Source organism: Miniopterus natalensis, chromosome 1 (genome assembly GCF_054644295.1).
Source record: "Miniopterus natalensis isolate mMinNat1 chromosome 1, mMinNat1.hap1, whole genome shotgun sequence".
Lineage (NCBI taxonomy): Eukaryota > Metazoa > Chordata > Mammalia > Chiroptera > Miniopteridae > Miniopterus > Miniopterus natalensis.
The window spans coordinates 45,906,220-45,927,252 of NC_142081.1; the positions used below are offsets into that span (position 1 = coordinate 45,906,220).

Here is a 21,033-nt window from a genome sequence, read left to right on the forward strand (position 1 = left end):
TGATAACAATATTTTTAATGTTTCTGAGTTATCTGTTTACAATGGTTCAAAAATCGGTTATATAAAACATACCCAGCATACAGTCTTGCTCCCACCCCCACTCTCACATCTCACAAACACTACTTGTGTCTGAGTTTCTTTGTGTCTTTTCCAAAATGTCTTCATGTAAATGTAAATACTAATCTATTATTTCCCTGTCCCTATTTTCTTACACAAAAGATAGCTTGATCTACAAACTACACTTGATATACGTACTATTGCTTCACATATATACTATTGTTTGATATACATGCTATTCCGTACTTTGCTCTTTTTTTAAAATATGGAACACTTCATGAGTTTTCATGTCATCCTTGTGCAGGGGCCATGATAATCTCTGTAGCGTCCAATGTTAGTGTATGTGCTGCATGAACATCTGCACTTTGCTCTTTTACTTTATTTATCAATTTTATTTATTTATTTATTTTTAAACATATCTTTATTTCAAAGAGAGGAAAGGAGGGAGAGAGAGATAGAAACATCAATGATGAGAGAGTCATTGATCGGTTGCAGCCCACAACCCGGGCATGTACCCTGACCAGGAATCGAACCCCGATCTCCTGGATCCTAGATCGATGCTCAACAGCTGAGCCACGCCTGGCCGGGCTATTTATCGATTTTAGAGAGAGGAAGGGAGAGAAAGAAAGAAATGCTGATATGAGAGAGAAACATCAATCAGTTGCCTACCATATGCGCCCCGACCGGGGATGGACCCTGAAACCTGGATGTGTGCCCTCACCAGGAATGGACCCCACAACCTTCTGATGTACAGGACGATCCTCCAACGAACTGAGCCACACCAGCCAGGGCTGCACTTTGCTCTTTTTATTTTAACTTACCAAATATCACAAAAAGCTATCCCTATCAGCTCAGAGAGAAATTCCTCATTCTGTTTTATAAGCTCTTTAAAATTTAAAAATAAACTATTTCATGGTGTCTCCTAATATATTTAACCAGTTTCCGCTAATGATAAACATTTGGATTGTTTCCCATCTTTTGCTGCGCCGATGACGCTTTGTAGACATATGTTAATTCGCATTGTGCTTGTACATCTTTGGATAAACTCCCGAAGACAGAACGGCTGGGCCAGAGGCTGCACAATGCTGCAATGTTGCTCCAAGGTGTCGAGTTGCTTTCCGTAGGGCTTTTACCTATTTATATTCCCACCAAAGATCTGGAAGGAGCCTGCTTCCCCACAGCATTGCCAACAGAGAGAGAAGGGGGGACAGAAATTTAGGAAGGAGTCGTTCGGCATCAAAAGCAACAAGAGGACAACTAGATGAAAGCTGCCAAAGGCACAGACAATATCAGACCTGGCACCTCCCCTGAGGTTCAGCCAGTCTCCCAGGGCTGCCTGGGAACCTGTCGAATCCAGCTGAGCCAAACTCTCAGGGACCCACTACAACCGGGGGCCTCCTCTTGGTTTCTCGTTTTCTACCAATGGAATCCCCATCTCCTCACACTGAAAATCTAGCAGGAGAGAGGGTGTGTGCAGGTAGACTTTCACTTTTTATTTTACAGACTCTCAATTTGTATGCTTTATTTTATAACAAGGAGTGCATTTTGTGTGTGTGTGATTTTTAAACCAATGGTAGCACATTTAAAAAAAAATTGGAAATCTAATCACTTTTCTTTTGGCTTTTATTTCTCCATTCAACCACTTTTTATTCTGATAGTGTTGGTGTGTTGCTGTTTTTTTCCTGCCAGATGCCTAGGTGAATGGTTTTAAATAAGTTAACTTTATAGTGAAATTTATAAAAAATGAAAAAAAAGACATTGCTTCTATTTCTTTATAAATATTCCTAAGCATTGCCCCGTCCCCCCCCAGCCACCACTCTCATGCCCACTCCCAGTTTTTAAACTTAATAGAAATTAAGAAAAAACACTCAATGAAATATTTAAGAAATAGTTATTGGAAAAATAGTTATTGGAGCTGGGATACTATTTTAAGGCAAATTTATATACATAGGACTTGTGATAGCTGTGCAGTGGTATTGTTATGTGCTACAGTGCACTTTTCAGTCCACTGCAGTCCCTTTATTTAAGTGCACATTTATATCCACTTGATTCCATTTGGAGCGAAATTGTACTTAAGTTAGAGAAGCTTATAAATGTTATAGCTGCTTTTAGAATCACATTTTTGGTCAAATATAGAATTCTTTTGTTACCAACGCCTTATCGAAGTATCCTCCTATGGGAAACTATCACAACTCTGTCACATTTGGCTGTATTTTGGGATTTCGAGAAATTTCATATGGTAAAAAGGAAGGGGTCATCTCCTGGTGCCCTTGATCTTTGGCCATTCACTTTTGTACAGATAAGGACATTACACATTAATGCACCTGAGCCATCTTTCTGATACAGCATCAGGCAAAAAGCCAGGTAAAAAAGGAATATTTTATTGATCTCATGGACATGCTTCCTGCCAGCTCAGCTCACAGTTCCATCTCATCTTTGTCAAGCTAGCAGCATTTATTCAACTGTGTTCCAACTAAGTTGCATTTAGCCTTGTGGCTTTATCAAAATTAGTGAGATATGGGGAAAATGTAAATACTGTACAAACACCAGTAAACAGAAGCCCAGTTCTTATAAACTGAAAACAATAGAGACAAAGGAAGTCATTAGATGAGCAGCCGGTGGTGAATCTTTAGCCTCAATAATGACAACTCATACTGATAACTGCATCAGGCACTATTCTAACCACTTTATAAGGCTTAATTTACCAAACTCTCACAATCCTATGTGAGAAATAAAGCATGGAGGTATGTCATTATATCTCTTTTTACAGGTAATGAAAACGAATTGCAATGCATAGAGAGGTAAACAGACTGACTCAGATCAGAAAGCTGCCTTTTAGACTTCAGATGGAAAGCTCAACTCTAAAGAACATCTATCAAACTTTGGAATTATAACTTAAGACTATATCTAAGAGACAAGGCACTCTTTATACTATATTTTTACAAGACTTTCATACTATATTTTAGCTCTCTGAAAATTAAAACCTCTCTTTAAAAAACACAAATCTGTTTTTGAATTTAATTCATCTGACATTGGTGTGAATTTTCAGGAACACGTGCGTGAAAGTAGGAAGCCCTTGTGTTGTATGTGCTTTTGACATGCAGAGCCCCACCACCAAGAAATGGTTTATTCAAAAAAATTCCTCTGTTGATAATGGGGGAAGCTATGCACGCATGGGGGCAGGAGAAATATGGGAAATATCTGTACTTTTCCCTCAACTTTGCTGTCAATCTAAAACTACTCTAAAAAATAAAGTCCATTATTAAAAAGTAAATCCCACCAAGTGTTTGTAACAGTACATTGAAAAATATGCCATCCTACATACATACACACACCTATGTGTATATACAAATATTTATAGGCATATATAAACACACTTATAAGTGCAAACAGGTAAAAGCAAAACATGTGGCACATCTTAAATATATAAATACATTTACAGCTGTATAATGATAAAGTTGAAATGACAGTGATTGTTGTGAAACTCATGCATTGTTTCCTGTTGGAGAGGTGACTGGAACTACCCTCATGGCCTCGCCAGACAATTGTGTGTTAATTAAGACACTTATTTATGCATTCATTGGTTGCTTCTTGTATTTGTCCTGTCTGGGAATCGAGCCAGCCACCGTGGCATGTTGGGATGACACTCCAACCAATTGAGCTACCCAGCCAGGGCCCTATTCACCATCTCTTTTTAATGGAGAAGTAGCTTTAAGACACCAACCCTGTGACAACCTTTTCTTGGAATGCAACTGTACACACAGCTTGTTCAAGCAGAGCCTTTCGTAGGCTTGCTTGAGCTGGTTGAGTCAGATTCTCTCTCTCTCTCTCCCCCCCTCCCTTTCTCTCTCTCAAACTTGAATCAAGAAACTTAGAGGCAAGTTTCCAGTGAGCTGTGCACAGCACTGCTGAAAGGTAGTTTGGGGACCTGAGTCAGGATCAGGACAAACTTACAGGCAAGTTTCCAGTGAGCTGTGCACAGCACTGCTGAAAGGTAGTTTGGGGGCCTGAGTCAGGATCAGGACCAACTAAAGACACCTTGCAAGCTGAAATGATGGGAGGAGGGGCCGCTAGGAGTAAGTGAGAGAAGCTGGAAGAGACAGAGAACTTCCATCCATCCATGCAGAGAAGCCAGGAAGCCAGCAAAAGACCAAGAGCTGGCACAACCCTACCTTCCTTTGTGTTCTGCTTTCCCTGGGCCCCTGGGCATATATCCTTTGACATTTTTCTCATGAAGCCACCCAGGTGCCTTTTTTTGTTTTCTTCTTGTTACTAGAAAGAGACGAAATTGGAACAGCAAATAGCAGGAGAAAAAAAAAAGTCTCTGATAACGGAAGATATAAACTTTAAAAAACAAACAATATAACCAAAAAAGGCAGAAGAACTATACAAATATAAGAGTCCAGGGCCCATGAAGTATAGTGGCAAACAACTGTTCCATGCAGTAGTCCCCAGGACCTCAGCTCAGGACAACCCGATGAGATAATCGATATTTATACAAATGACCTTGAGTCTTCAGGCACAAGGTTGCTTGATGTTCAGCATATTTTCAAAAGGCAATGAAGCATGTAGTTTACTTCAGAAAAATTTTCCTTCAAGTTAAAAAAGTTTTGGTGCTTTAATAAGGTAAGGTTCGTATAGTTGTTTGCTATTTTTAGTTTTTTAAATGCATATATTTATTTATGCATGCCTTGCCTTGTTCTAGCAAAGATTAAGGATGACTTACAAGAAAACACAAAATGCAATCAGCTAACATATTGACAGGTGGGGTGGGGAGGCGAGGAGGGAGAAAAAAACCAGGGTGTGGACACAGAAATGATCCAGGAGGTTCAGATGTCTGCAAAGCCCTCTTCTGTGGACACTTCCCTCCTGGATATATCAGGGAACACAAACTAGTATTACTCATTATTTAATCATTTTTAAAACTGGAGAAGGGTCAGGGCTTATCTTCTGGATGTAAAAAATCAAATTGAAACTGGAAGAAAGAAAATATTGGCTTAAGTCAGAGAATATATATTAATAAATGCATATAAACATGCATTTAATAAGCTGAATATTTTGTTCTTTTATTGTGTAAAAATATCCCTTATTTCAGTAAAATAATTGTTACATTAGAGCAAAAGTTTTTTATATTAATCAGCATCATATGACATTATCTAGCCCTTGAAAATTCTCTGCAATATCCTTTTTACAAATCAATATTAACATATTAGGGCCCTGGCCGGTGTGGCTCAGTTGGTTGACGGTCTTCCCATGCACCAAGAGGTCAATGGTTCGATTCCTGGTCAGGGTACCTGCCTGGGTTTTGGGCTTGTTCCCCAGTAGGGGGCGCGCAGGAAGCAGGGATCAATGTTTCTCTTTCACCCATGTTTCTCTCTCTCTCCCTCTCCCTTCTTCTCTTCCTAAAAATCAATAAAAACATTTTTTTTTTTTAAATATACTGTATTAGGTAAAGAAGATGTTTAAACTTGAGTTAAATTCTCTACACAAATGTAATTCTTATGTCCCGTAAAAAAGCAAGACTTTTTCCAGGAGCCCTGGTTTGGAGAGGCTTCCAGCGTGTTAATAAGTGTGCTCCTATCATACTGGGCCTGCAGGTGGGGAAATGTCTTCGGATGCACGTTCCTACTACAGAGCCACTGCTTAGAGGCAAGAGTTTGGGCTTCAGAGTCAGGCAAATAGATTTGGTGCATGGTAGCTGAGTGATACTTAAAACTCTCTACTTCGTTTCTTAATTACAAATAATGTTAATAGGGTTGCATGGAAGATTAAGTGACATATCATGCAGTAAGCGCTGAGCTAAGTAGCTGATACCTACTGAACCTAATACGTGATGCCTGTTACAGTAGAAACTGATTACCTGGGACAGTTCACATTGATGTGATCCAGGCCTCTGTTTCCTCGGTGTCTTGTTAGATTTCTGGCCTCCTATTCTCAATAACAAGTTTTTCTTTAATTGTGTCGTTGTGAATGCATTCTGATGTTCTTTTACGGTACTGACGTGGAAACTAGTTTCATTGCTTTACCTAATCTTCTTACTGACGGTTTCCCAAAATGTATAAGCAGTGATTTTATTTTTCACTGACGGATTCATGTGGGAAATTGTGCTTTGTATTATCCATCTCGATTTTTTCTTTTTTCCTTTTCATTCAGCCCCCGATAAATGCAGTTGATCACGCCAAAAATGTATAAAATCTCATCTGACTAGCTCCATCATGTGTCTAGAATGAGTTTTACAATTTTAAAAGTTTATTTCACTTCATTGCTCCTATGGCCACGAATAAGAATACATATCTGGTAATATATTACCGAGTCCTCTGAAAAATAAGTGTAAATCAAGAAAATTAGAAAAACTTTTAAAAAGTGAGGATTTGGGGGGGTGAATTTGGTAAAAAAAAAAAAACTTAGGGTGACCATAATTTATCGTTCAAACTAACCCTATTTGGGAATGCAAGAGGGGTACAGTTAATTATTTCACTGAGAAAAAGAAATAAAGCAGAACTCTCCCAGGTAGACCAGAACATACCATCACCCTAGCCCAAACCGACAACGAAGCTCCCCTAAGACAGGAATGGAATAAGGTAGGCTTACAGGGATTCTCCATGAAATTATAGGCCTTGCCAAATGATCACACACTATATTCTATGTTCAGACTGAATTAGTGGGTTCTGTTTTGAGAATCCACACTGAACTTCTGCCCTTATAATATCAGACTTGTTCTAATCCCTATACTTGAAGAAAAACAAAGACCCAGAGGGGCATAACGAATATCTTCCAGAGCTGTGGGTCCCACTGTTTTGGCATTTATGGCATCTTTGAGAATTTGATGAAAGCTATCAACTCTCCCTGAAGAAAGGGGCACACACAAACAGTGCCCACCACCTGGCATGCAATTCAGAAGGCCGTAGTCTGTCTGATCTCACCTAGGGACCCAGGTCTGGATCTCTAACCGAGGAACACATAGTACAGGTGAAGGGAAAAGGAACCAACACTTGTTGACCATCTTTACACAAATTTCATTTCATATTCACAGCAATCTATTTTATAGATAAGGGAACTGAAGTTCAGAAAATTCAGATCTCACAGCTAGTTAAATGGAAAAAGCAAACTTCAAATTCTGGGTTATCTGTTGATAAGTCTCATAATCTAAATACTCCTTAGACATAAAAATTAATATATATTTATATTTCAGTCTGGAAAGGAATTTTATTATAAAATCATGGAAAAGGAATACAAGCATCAGTCTTCATCAAAGTCCTATCTACTAGAGTTAGTAATACGCCCTGAAACTGGGAAGAGCTTACTAGGGCAAATAAAAGTGGGCATTTAAAAAAAATCTCAACCGACAAAGTGTCAATGTAGTCTTAGATAAATCCAAGATCGATAGGTTGTTGATAGATTATTAGTGATTTTCAGTGTCTCATTGAATCCCTGGATTAACCTTGGGGAAAACAGCTAGGTTTTGGCCTGTATCTCTTGAAGCCCATGTCAGTCCAGCTGCTGATCAGGGTTGACCATGGTGGCACAGGCAACCTGTTATTTTCAACCTAAGTAATGTTTCTTGTGTTGGTAAGCTCAAACTTCCTTCGTGGTAACCTCTGGTCACTAGTTCCTAAAATGCCTGATCACCTGAATGTACTCTGAAGCTGATGTGCCCCTGAGACATGGAATCAGATTTACCTGAGAATTTGGTGAATCACATCAGTATGTACCTAGTAATGCCTAGTGTGTAGTGAGTGCTCAACAGGTGTCTCGCTGTTTCCTTTACAGCCTATATACTAGAGACCACTGCCAGATGAATTTTCTAACCTAAACTATAGCTCCAAATATGGCAGTTCCTCACACAAAACTAAGGTCAGTTCTCATTATATTTGTATTTTTCCTGTAATTATTATTTATTTATTATTATTTTAAATATATATCTTTATTGATTTCAGAGAGAGGGAAGGAGAGGGGGAGAGAGAGATAGAAACATCAATGATGAGAGTCATCATTGATTGGCTGCCTCCTGCATGCCAGTGACTAGGGATCAAGCCCGAAACCCAGGCTTGTACCCTGACCGGGAATCGAACTGAGATCTCCTGGATCTTAGGTCCATGCTCAACCACTGAGCCATGCCCAGCCAGGCTCCTGTAATTTATTTAATGATTTAAAATTTATCTTCTCTCTCCCCTAAAATCATAAGCTCAGTGGAGGCAGAGGCCATTTCCATTATATCTATGGCCGAACTGTGTGGATGATTAGTACAAGAATTTAGTCAATATGATTTTCTTTCAAAAAATTTTAATGAGTTTTAAAAAACTGTTTTTATTGATTTCAGAGAGAGAGGGAGAGGGAGGGAGACACCTCTATGTAAGAAACATCCATCGGCCACTTGCCTCCTGCACTCCCCCTACTGGAGATTGAGCCTGAAACCCGGGCATGTGCCCTGCCCTGGAATCAAACCTGCAACTTCTCTGTGCATAGGCCGATGCTCAACTAACTGAGCCACACTGGTCAGGGCTCTTTCAATTTTTAAAATGCAGATATTACATACCATAAGATTCACCCTTTTAAAATGTACAATTCAATGGTTTTTAGTATATTTACAAAGTTGTGGAACCATCACCACTATCTAATTCCAGAATATTTTCATTGCCCCACTAAGAAGACCCATACCCTGTAGCAGTTACTCCCCTCCTCCCAGCCCCTGGCAATCACTAATTTACTTTGTCTCTACAGATTTCCCCCATTCTCTACTTTCATATAAGTGGAATCATATAATATGTAGTCTTTTGTGCCTGGCTTCTTTCACTTAACATAATATTTTCAAGTTTAATCCATGTTCTAGCATGTGTGGCTAGTTCCTTCCTTTTACTGGCTGAATAATATTCCACTATATATATACCGCATTTTGTTTACCCATTCTAGGCAAGGTGATTTTAAACATCCATTCCAACTTTAGGATCCTATATTCAACTGAATGGCCACCACCACAGTTCTTAAAGTGAATCAGTAAACCATTATGCTTCATAGTTTTCCTGTGCCCTGAAGCTTTCAAAGCATACCACAGACTCCAAGAGCACAAGCCTGTTGTAACCCACCAAGTTTGCTTCCTGAACCCTTAAAATATTAAAATCAGACTCCTTCCCTTTACTTCAGGATTCTGCTTTTCCCCACCCCAGTCTTCTCCTCACTGCCCACCTGAGTTCCTGAAACTCCTCACTCTGGAATAATGTACTTTTCCAGTTCTGATTGTCCTGCTAATTGCTCTCAGCAGACATGGGTAGACTGAGGTTGAATGGTGCTTTCTCCCCACTTATCTCTCCCCTTCTGTTCATTGCACGTGCAACTCCATCAAAAATGTCCAAAAAAAAAAAAAGCCTTCCTTTGTTTTCCAAGGAAATTCAGGTAAAAGGAGAGTGCGGGAAATGGTATTTTTGACTTTCCTCACAATCCAGACGTTGGAAAGAAAAAGGATTTCCTTTGGGCTGCTGCCACGACTCTGATCTTTTACGCTGATAAAATATTTCCTTCTTAAAAAAAAAAGTTATGGGAAAAATTACACCACTTCAGCTTGGAAGCTACATCTACTGTAACATTCGCGTTAAAAAGAGAAAGAAAAAAAAAAGTGAGCGGTTTACTTGTCTTTCCGTTTTCCTCCTGACAGTTCAGGTCTGGCTGGGCGAGCGGCGCGGCTGCGAGGCCGGCGCGCGGAACTACAGGATCCAGAGGCCTCTGGAAACGCCAACAGCTCCAAGCTTGTTGGCTGCTCCGGTTTCCCTAAGGAGTGACGCCGCGAAAACAAACCCTGATTGGTCCGGCGCGAACTGAATTCTCCATTTATGGACAGATTGCCCAGCCCGAGCCGAGACTCAGCCAGAGGAGTACGGAGTAAGTGGCCGAAGAAAGGAGCGAGGCAGGGCAGCGAGGCGGACGCGCGGAGAGCCTCGGACTCGCCCAGGCGGCTGGCGAGCGCCCGGTCCGAGTGGACCCCTGCCCTCGGCAGCATGCGCACCCCCTGCTGAGCAGCCTCCCCGTCGCCCTCACCTAGCGCCGCGGATCCCGCCTGGATGGAGTCCCCCTAAGGGTTCCCATTGGCTCCTGTGAGTGCTTGGGTGTCGCGAGCCCGTTTTTTGGCCAAGGGAACCAACTTTTGAAGTTCGCCCAGGAGACTGCGTCCCAGCAGCCCCAGCTCCCCGGCAGCCGGACCTGCAGAGGCGCGACCGCGGTGCGAGTCACCATGGTGAGTTGGCCGCGCCGCGTCCCAGGACGCCTGACCCTGGGCTGGGGCAGGAAGCCCTGGCGCTGGGGCACCCACCTTGGGCGCGCTGCCCAGGCCAGGGGTGGAGAAGGTGGACGCCGCAGTCGGCACGTCGCGATCTCTTATTTCCTGCAGCTTTCCTTAACCCAGGGCTCGGGGAGAGGGAGCGAGAGGCCAAGGAAAACTTTCTTTCAAGTCGCTTTCGGCGTCGCGAAACTTTTTGTGGCCGGGTTGCGATGGCTGCCAGCTGTCGGAAGCCAGAGCGTGGGGAGATGTGTGTTCAGCGGGCACGGCCCTCGCGGGGGGTCCCTTTCTGCCTGCCGGGGAGATGGGGCAGCCGCCCGCGCCCCTCTGGTAGCACCGGCGGGGGCGCGGACCGCCCGCACGTTGACTCGGGCGCCGGCCGGCTGCGCGCCCTCGGTCCCCGCGCGCCCCTCCCAGCCGCGGGCACCGGCGCGGGCTGCCGCCCTCTCCCGCCCCGCGCGGCCCCGGCCCCCCGCACGCTGGCGGGGCGCGCGCGGGCCGCACAAAGGCCGGCGGGGGCGCCAGGTAGGAGAGCACCTGGCGGAGGGCGGGCGCCAGGGAGCGAAAGTGACCCCCGCGCGGCGCCAGCTGCGCCGGCCTGGACTTTGCGTTGAGCGCGTGCGGCGCGTCTTTGCGCTCAGGGGGGCGAAGTAAACACCCCCACCCCCACCCCTTCCCCCCGGCGGGGTGACCGGCCCTTTTCGGGTGTCTCGGGAGCGGGTCGCACGGGAGGAAGTGGAGTGTTAGGTTCCTTTTCCGTTGGCACTTTGGGAATACCTGGAAGTGGCCGGCTTTTCGCTAAGTCGGGTTGGCCCGGCCCCCGCCCCCAGCCACCTTAGCCGCGCCCCTCGGGCCCGGGTGTGCCTGACTTTCCGAGGCACAAAAGCCAGGGCTCCGGGTCGGAGCGCCCCGCGGTCCCTCCGAAGGAAAACGATGGAGCTCTACCGCAGGGCTGCGCGGTTGCCACACTCGCCTCCTCTCAGGCAGTCCTGCCGAGGTGGACGAACTGGTCCTCTTCTGGTTGGTTTGGTTTTTAATGACTGAAAGTGGAGCTAAGTCCGAATGATAACTCATTTAAACACCTACCCGGCACGGCCAGCCCGAGGGACGCGCGGCGCAGGCCCATCCGAGCCCACATGCAACACTCGGAAGAAGCCCTTCACCCAGTGCTGTGTGTGTTCAAAATAATAGTTAAAAACAAACAAAATATGGAAAAGGACAGCCTCGAACCAAAGATTTTTTTTTTTCTTACCTAGCCCAAAGTTATATCCCTTTTGCCCCTAGCTGAGAAGACACTTGATCTGTAAATAAAGTTCCTCTTTCAGTGTCAGGGTTTAAGAAGGCAGTCTGCCCTACATTGCTTTGGGAACACCTATGAAGAACCATTTACTTATGCTGAGTGTGTGTCTGGGTGGAGCTACCTAATTGGGCCACTGCCTAATTGGCCACTTGGACTTAAGCAATATGATAGTCCCAGTACTTTAGAATTGCTGTAATTATTTTCCATAGCTCAATATTTGTAAAAAAAAAAAAAAATCAATGTGTTTTTGTCAAGAGTTTAAAAACTCTTACTGATTTTGAAAACTCGAGAAAGTGCTACCCTGATAAAATTAACTTCTTAGTTAACTTATTTTTTACGCTAAAAACTAGTCTAGGAGACTCTTTTTGGTGACTTCAGAAACTTGGTGCTCAGTTTGGCCCCACTGCTGCTGAAGTAGATGACTGATCAAGTGGATACAGGGGAGAATGTTGAGGAAGAGCGTGGTTTCCAGGGTTGTAGCGTGTCTGTCGGAGGGCAGGGTGTGACTTACCTGTCAGTGGCTTCCCTGCCAGCGGCACAGATGGCCCTGTTGTGGGCAGCCTGGAGACTATCAGTGCATCAGATACGGTTGCTGAGGCCACGATTCCCTGACAGAAAAGTTGAAACAGCTGGCTGTCCTGAAATAGGAGATGTGCCCTCGCTCCATCTACTGGATCTAGAGTAATTTGGCAAAAATTCAACAAATCATTTCTTCACCGGCCTGAAAAATTAAATGGGTTCTATGAGATGGGTAAAGTTGCCTTAAAGCAGAGCATGTCTCTTAGGCAGAAACCTCTGTTACAGTGTTTACTGTTTGTATAAGACCCCTTCGAGCCAAATGAGACTTCACATCTGCCTGGGTCTGCCCAGCTGCATCCCTCAGCTGCCTACAACAGGAAGCGAAGGGGCATTGCCTTCCGTGGGTGTGGCTGAGGGTTAGCGTGGAGAATATAGTTCATCAGGCCCTTGCCTGGGCTATAAGGAGAGCACCTATAGGGTGGATTGCTCGCTCTCTCCTTGTCTCCGTGTGTGTGTGTGTGTGTGTGTGTGTTTTCATGGTCCTTTAGGACATCTGGCAGCTTTCCATTAGGAAGGCTGTCCATCTCTCCCCAAGGCCCAACCAAGACTCATTCAGCTGTGACTTGGGAGATTGCCATTTTCTGACTTATGAGCACAATGTACAGTTTATATTTATTTACCTGATATCTTCCTTCTGAAAACTCACTTTGGGACACTTGTCTCCATCCTGGGAGAACCAAGAACACTACCACCAGGCAATAGAAATTTTTAGGAGACTCAAAGAACTGGAAAAAAAAAACCTCTGATGTCTTTATAATTTTGTGTATATTAGTTAGAAGGGTGCCACAGTCTCTTTTGACTTTTAATTAAAGTCAAGATTTAAATTTAAAATTTTAAGCTTTCCTTCATAGAATCTGGCTTCATCATCCATAGAGGAAGCTCTGCTTTTGTGGCCATGGCCAGTTTGTACTGATGACCAACTGGAACCCATGTCTATAACTCTGCTGTGTACTTTGGACCCAGAAATGATGATTCATAGGTCTTCTATGACTTAGACTGAAATATTTGAGTAATCTAAATTGGCCATCACCTCAGAATATATTCAAGATACATTTCTTTGTCCTTATTTGCATATTTACTTGTGAGTAAAGTGCAGATGTTACACATAAAAATATGCAGGAATTGACTTATGAACTTAGAAATCTGATGGATAGCTAACTACAAAGTAGGTAGGTTCCTTTGGGCCTTGAAGACATGACATGTATTTAGAAAGTCTGGAATCCCTTTCAAATGTGTTTTCTGGGAAGGTAACCTAGTCCATCCCCACTGATTAGTTTATCAGATTGTAAGTAGTTTCCTGGCCAGAACAACACAATACAACCAAACAAAACCGGAGAGAAATGGGCTAAAGTGCAGAAAAGTGTTGATGGAGGCAGAGGGGTTAGGGAAAGATCTGGAGTCCAGGACATTATCTAAGACGAGTGTGGGTGGGCTAGCCTGATGGGAAATATTTGGCCAGCCCCAGGCAAGGAGGGAAGCCTGGTGGGGCAGCGGATGGAGAGGGATAGAAAAGTGAGGGAACCAGACATTGCAGAAGCTCAAAGCTGCCTCTTCTACCGTTTTTGCCCAGGATTTCAGCACTGTCAGTGGTTGCAAACTCAACTGTCTAGAGGCCAGGAGTGAAGTTGGCCTCTAGAAAGTAAATATGAAACATATACCCTATCTAAATAGGCACCATTACTTGACCCTAGGCCATGGTGGCATCAACCGTATTACCAAATTGTCTTTTGTTTTTAAGAGAAGCTGAAAATCCAGATTTTAATGCCAGACCTGCCCATTTTTTAAGTGTTCCAGCCATCACTGAGAGGCCAAACAGACACCTGCAGGTCAGCTGTTTGCAGCCATTCCGTTGTAAATCTCAAAGTGGTGGCCTGTGAACCACAGCACTTCCTTCCTTTCACTCGCCGGCAGAAATGTCTAAACTTTAGCCACATACCCAGCAATAGTGTTAGATTTTTATTGATAAATCCACACCGTCCCACTGGGTTTCCTTTGAGAGCGAGTTAGTGCCCTGGGCCCATGGAATCTCTAAGCTATTAAACGGGAAATCAGCATCTAGCTGCTACTTTTCGGAGCTGTCTAAACAGTGAGAGAGTTCTGCCAGTGGTGGCTATAAACTGAACGTCTCTCTCTTAACCCATCACCTCCCTCCTCCAGTGAAAATACAGTCCACCCCCCCACCCCACCCCCGGTATTTTTTGATGCTTTAATGAGCCCCTTTCCCAGCTGAATCTCATGACTTCAAGGTCTGTTTCAGGGGTTATTCTTGGGGCTAGACAATGATTATTCTGGTAAATATGACTTGGAATATGACTTTTTGCTCCTTAATGTCAATGTTATGAACTCCTGTGAGACTAAATGAAAGAGAACATGTAATAAATACTTTGCATTTCCTGATGGGGAGAGGATTGAGTCTTATTACTTAGTAGGAACTTATAAAAGCTTTTTTCATCAGCTTCAAAAAGCAGAACTATTTTGCCTGGCCTGGTGGCTTGGTTGGTTGGAGCATGTTTCATGCACCAAAAGGTTACGGGTTCGATTCCCGGTCAGGGCACATAGCTAGGCTTCAGGTTCAATCCCTGGTCGGGGCTCATAGGTGAGGCAGCCAATTGAGGTTTCTCTCTCACATCGATGTTTCTCTCCCCCTCTCTCTAAAAAGCAATAAAAGCATATCTTTGGATGAGGTCCCAAAAAAAGCAGAAATATTTTGAAACCTCTATACAAGTGAAGGTATTGTGAGCTTCAGAATGGGATATATAGAAATTATGTACAGTCTTGATATTCCAAGTTTGAGTCATCCACTATTTTGTTTTTACAAAGATGCAGCAACTGATGTTTTTATTAATATGTGATTAAAAGAGTTTCTCCTTGGTGAGTTTTTAATTTTTTTTTTAACCTTGCTGAGACTTCATATTTACAGAGCAAATTAGGGGTTAAAGGTTAAATGCCAAAGGTATTAAAAATAAACATCTCAGCCTTATAAGCACATTCTGTAATAATGGTAAACAAATTATGTTTTTAATTTCAACTTCAGAATTTATTTTGGCAGAGATGAAAGGTTTTTGGGCATCCTAGCAAAGTTTTTTTTTTTTTTTTTTTACAGATCTTTATGACAGCTACACTTCAGGGGGAAATAGAACTCTAAGAGTCTTCCCTAAAATAGTGACATTGGCTTTGGCTAACTGTGTAACTTACACTGTACATCTGTCAGCCCTACCTTCTGAGTTGCCACCATGGGAACGATGCCATTACTGTTGTTCAAAGCACTTTAGAATGGTCATTTTCTTCAAATTCTATTTTTTTTACTTCCTTTATGACCTAAAATGTTTGTGTCCAGTCTGATCACCCATCTTACCACAATTAGCACCAGTTTCCATTGTGCCATTTCCAGAAGTTCCATTCGGCCTCAACGGAGGAAAAATTGGCCCTACTGAAGATATATGCAGTATCACACAGAACAGGCTGTGGAGGCCAAAGGGGAGGTGGCTCTTTCCAGGAAAAGTATAAGAAGTGCTCTGAAGGGGCCACACTCGCTTGCCTGTTCTGAGTTCTGATACATTTGTTAAAAATTCATTCACAGGACTTGATAACCATATGCTACGTTATAGAAAGTAAAACACACACTACATTGTAGAAAGCCCAGAAGAGAGCGTAAGAATTCTGTCCTAAATCTTTTGCTTGACTTCACAGAGATCGAGAGGGGTTAGATGACTTCCGAAGTCTCAGAGCTAGGTTTTGGCTGAGCTGGTGCCAGAATCCAGGTTTTCTGATTGCAGTCTCATAAAGCTTTCCCACCAAACCATGATGGTGGATTAGAGTCTGTTTCCTTAGAGTCTAGACATGACCAGGTAATTTTCTTTCTGGGACCATTCAAAAAATGCCTGCTTGGAATTGGAAGGTTGTTTCTTATTTTTGATTCATTACTATATTAACTTTAAAAGATTATAAGAAATAAATTTAGATAATTCATCCATAATAACACTACCCTAATGGTATTATTTTTATGTCTTTGAGTGTCCTTCTGGTCTATCCAAAACACATAGTTTTATGTAGTTGTAATTATGGGGCAGATAAACAGTTTGTGCTGTGTATTTTCCCACTTATTTTACAAATCTTTTCCTTGGTAAGTATATTTATCATATTTTGGTGGCAGTGTAATAATCCCATGTCGCCTGATTACCCAATCTGAGTCATAACTGTACAGACACCTCTCCTGTTTGGGACAGTTACTGTGTGATGCTGTGCATTGGGAACAGTCCCTCCTGCGCCCACTGGAGCTGCTCTGGTCAGTAATGTGTTGCTCGGGCTCCTCTCACTCCTCAGACATGGAACCCGTCCTTGATGTAGAGTCTGGAGCAGAACAGGCAGGCTTGGGGTGCAGTACACACTCCCAGGTCCCGGCCCGAAGGTGGGGACTGTTGGTGTTGCCCCTAGATGATGGTGTTGGCACACAAATGTGACACCAGTGGATACTCAAGCCTCTGGCTCCAACTTGGCAAATATGAGTGGTCTTGTCAGAGAACGCAAGTGGTTAGAGATGGAGAGCTTTGTTCCCTAAGTGAGAAGACACAGCTGTTGTCAAGGAGGTTCGCATACATGCTTGATACGTAGGTGTTCTTACCAAATATGATGGCAACCGCTGGGACATCCAGGGTGACTTAAGTACTGCCCTCTGCTTATGACGAACCACAGTCTAGTGGGGAAATGATGACAAAAGGTTTTCATAGAAGTTATTTCATTTCACTCTTGCACCAGTGATGGTTTTTGTTGCCGTTTCATAGGTTAAAAAAACAAAAACAAAAAAACCCAGAAGTGTAGCCAAGTAAAGAGAATTGCTCTGGGCCATACAACTTGCATGTAATGAATCAAGCCTGCTAACTTTATGCTCTTTCAAAAGCAATTAATTATTTCTAAAGTCGAAATTTCTGAGTCCAAGTATCTGTAAAACACTTTATCTCACATACTCCCAAGGGAAGGCAAGCTTGATTTTAAAAATCATCTGTTTTCGCTAATTTTACTTAATAATACCAGGGCGGAATCATTGAAACCTAAGAACATTGTCTATTATGACTAGTAACAGTCCAGGTTTTAATTTCTTTGTTTTGAGGCCTTTGCATATTACAGTTCGGGGACTAGATGACATCACACTGGAAACAAGCATGAAAGTAAAAGTCATACTAGAAAGCTCTTTGATCTCAATTAGATTTAAAAGATAGAAAATAAGGGAAATGAGATAACCACAAGAAATTCAGTCCGTTAGTCCATATATACATGACAGAAAACAAAGAAAACAAACAGGATATCATATAATTAGTCTCTTAGTAATTGTTTGACCAGCATTTGATGTCGACAGCAATTTAGCATAGTATTACCTGGTAACAGTAATGCGTAGAACCAAGATTTAACATGGGTCACCGTGTTTGAACAGTATCATTGCCTGATTCTAAGAATTTTCAACAACAAAAATACACGGTTGTTTTTAGTGCCCCCAAGTAGATGCAGACCTTTGTGATGGGAAATTTTGGACTTGAATGTAGTAGCATCGATTAAGCTGTTTTAGGGTGTAAGTAAAGACAGCTTCGAATGTGCTAATTCAGAAATATGTCTGCAAAGTGATAGCAATTCGCCTTTTCCACATCAGATCGTCAGAGATTCCTAATATTTGCGGGTGTCCTGAGGTCCTCTGAAAAGATGTTGGAAGCTATTGACCTGCTCCTTGACAGCGTTTGTAATAGCAAAAACAAACAAAAAGGAACAATCCAAATATCCATTAGTAGAGAAATGCATAAAGACGTGACTTATTGATATTCAAGTATCAGTGTGGATAGATCTCACAAAGCTGGTGTTTGGTGGAGAAGCAAGTTGTAGAAAGATACATATACTATAAAACTTTTTAAGAAAAAATTTAGAGGAGAGGGGTTCCGGGACTGGGTGAAAAAGGCGAAGGGGTTAAGAAGTACAGATTGGTAGTTACAAAATAGTCATGGGGATGTAAAATACAGCATAGGGAATATAGTCAGTAATTCTATAGTAATCATGTGTGGTGCAAGGTGGGTACTGAAAATATCAGGGAACACTTTGTTTTTGTGTGTGTGTGTATATTTAAAAAATATGTCTGTATTGACTTCAGAGAGAGGAAGGGAGAGGGAAGGAAGGAGGAGAGAGAAACATCAGTGATGAGAGAGTCATTGATCGGCTGCCTCCTGCACACCCCCTGCGGGAGAGCAAGCCCGCAGCCCGGGCAAGTGCCCCAAACTGAGACTTGAACCTCGATCTCCCGGATCATAGGCCAATGCTCAACCAGTGAGCCACGCCGGCTGGGCCAGGGGAACACTTTGTACAGTACATGATTGTCTAACCACTGTGCTGTACACCTGAAACTAATCCAAAATAATGTTGAATGTAAACTGTAATTGAAAAAAAAATTTTATTTAAAAAAAACTAAAAGATAATATTTAAAAACACAAAAGAAGACTGTACACATTGTTTGGGGATATATATTCATATATGTATATATGTATATATTCTTTTCAAAATATATATCAATTGACTAGAAAGATACCCAGTTCAAGCTGCTGAAGGGGGAAGGAGGAATGCAAGAGGACCAGTCAGTGGACTAACTTTAATGTTATCAGTAATGTTTTATTTGCTTTAATATATTAAAAAATCCAAAGCACATACGATAAAATAGTATCATTAATTCTGGGCAGTGTGAACATAGACATTTATGTTGTCCTCCATAGTTTCAACATCTTTTTCCAATTAAGAAAAAACATACAGTTCTTCATATAATTTTAGGAGGTTCATAAACTTCCAAAGCCCATACAGTATTCTTCCAAAAGTTATAGCAAACATTGCCTTGAGATAAATATTAGGGAGTAAGTTCAATCTGGATCTATGTCATGTTGTTTTATTGAGAGTTAAGTACAGTCAAACCGATTAGTTAAGTCCCATTGTGCGTTATGTCAAGTGTCATTAGTGATTCCTCCCCAGGAGGTTCAGTACACCTTAGCGTCTCTTAATCACCGTTTCTTACCTTACTGTGTCTGTTAGCTTTTGGTATAACAAATCATCCCAAACTTGGTAGCTTCACTAATAAACATTTGTTATTTCTTGTGATTTTGTGCATCAGCCGGATGGTTCTGGGCTGGACTGGCCCATCAGATCCCTGTGGTCCCCTGGTGGCTTGGCTGGGCATGGAGGATCTAGGATGACCTCACTCACGTGTCTGATAGTTGGCACAATTTAGTTGGGGCAATAGAGATGACTTGGCCATGTATCTCTTGTCACAACAGTCTGGGCCTGGCTTGTTGACATAGCAGTGGTCACAGGGTTCCCAAGCATAGCAAAAGCGAAAGCAAGTTGCCAGTGCACAGGCATCTTTTAAACCTCAGCTGGCATCATGCTTGCTGTTGTCCCATTGGCCAAAGCAAATCACATGGGACAGGACTCTGGGGGCCCTGCTACAGTTCTCCACCCCCAGCCTTCTCCTTCGGCTTGCCTGAATTAGGTGAATACATTGAGGCGGGAGTAGGTTCACTGGCAGCACCGATTTTCCCTGGCTGACCCTCTGAACCCCTGTGTATGAAGGAAGCCCCCATGGCTCCTGATAGTATCTAATGCTGTTTTCCCAAAGAATGAGGAATTGTAACTGCAGGTTTTTTATTGTGGAATGGAGACTCGGTATAACTTTTATTTTTATTCTTTATTTTTAAGTTTGTATGTTATTGTTGACTCAGTATGGTTTTTAAATTGCTATTTTTGTTGGGGGGAAAAGTAAAAGCAGAAGCAAACAAGAAGAAGAAAAACCTTTTCTATCTGTTAATGGGAGCTTTGTGAAAACAACAAACATTTAATAATTAAGTCCAACTGCGAGAGTGGTGAATCATGCCAAACTAGACTGGGCTAGATGGCCTGCTGGACATGAGGGTGGAATAATACTGTTGGAACAGGTGGGGACAGTACTGCCCGTTGACTAATTCTGCCTTTTCAGCCAGCACTGAGCTGTTTATGTGGAGAAAGACATTCTTCTCACACACAGAAATGTTGTTTTTTTTTGTCTTGGTTGAAAGTCGTGTCTTTTGGACTGCAAGACGGTTCTCAAAACAACACCGTGTCAATTCCACATTCTGGGAGCCACACACTGCTATCTGTGGGCTCCTCGGGTAGATGGAAGTTGGGTAGGATTAATTTAGCTTTGTGTTCAGGTCTCAACCCATTAACCTATGGATCTTTCACTTGGACTTTCTCCTGCTCACTTTGTAAATGAATAAAATTAAAATTAGACAAATGGGGAGAAAAGTCATCCCCCAGCTTTGACAATTGAAAACTCATGGTCAGTCTTGTTTTCTCCATTTTGTTACGTGGTGTATCATATTGATTTGTGTATGTTAAGCCATTCTTGCATCCCTGGAATAAATCCTACTTGATCATAGTGTATGATCCTTTTAATGTATTATTGAATTTGTTTTGCTAGGGCTTTGTTGAGGATTTTTGCATCTGTATTCATCAGGGTTGTTGGCCTGTGATTTTCTTGTCATGCCCTTGTCTGGTTTTGGTATCAGGGTAATGCTAGCCTCATAAAATGAGTTTGGAGGGGTCTGAGAAGTAGGGGCATTAATTCTTTAAATATTTGGTAGAAGTCACCATTGAAGCCATCTGGTCCTGGACTTTCTTTATGGGGAGGTTTTTGATTAGTGAGTAAATCTCCTTACTAGTAATTGGTCTGTTCAGATTTTCTATTTCTTCATGATTCAGTCTTGGTAGGTTGTGTATTTCCAGATATTTATCCATTTCTTCTAGGTTGTCTAATTTGTTGGCATATGATTGT

At 42.4% G+C, this 21,033-nt stretch overlaps 1 protein-coding gene and 1 non-coding gene across 2 annotated transcripts in view; one reads left to right on the forward strand and one right to left on the reverse strand.

Moving 5' to 3' along the window:
- Positions 1 to 316: 316 nt before the first annotated feature.
- Positions 317 to 421, reverse strand: LOC148094119 (U6 spliceosomal RNA). Its single transcript, XR_015716326.1, has one exon. It is a non-coding gene; the product is annotated as a U6 spliceosomal RNA (small nuclear RNA).
- A 9,672-nt stretch (positions 422 to 10,093) lies between these two features.
- MYO1E (myosin IE) overlaps positions 10,094 to 21,033 on the forward strand; it is a 181,279-nt gene continuing 170,339 nt past the window's right edge. The window contains exon 1 of the mRNA XM_016208553.2: positions 10,094 to 10,282. Within this exon, the coding sequence (XP_016064039.1) occupies positions 10,280 to 10,282 (3 nt within the window). The 5' untranslated portion in view covers positions 10,094 to 10,279. The remainder of the gene's footprint in view (positions 10,283 to 21,033) is intronic.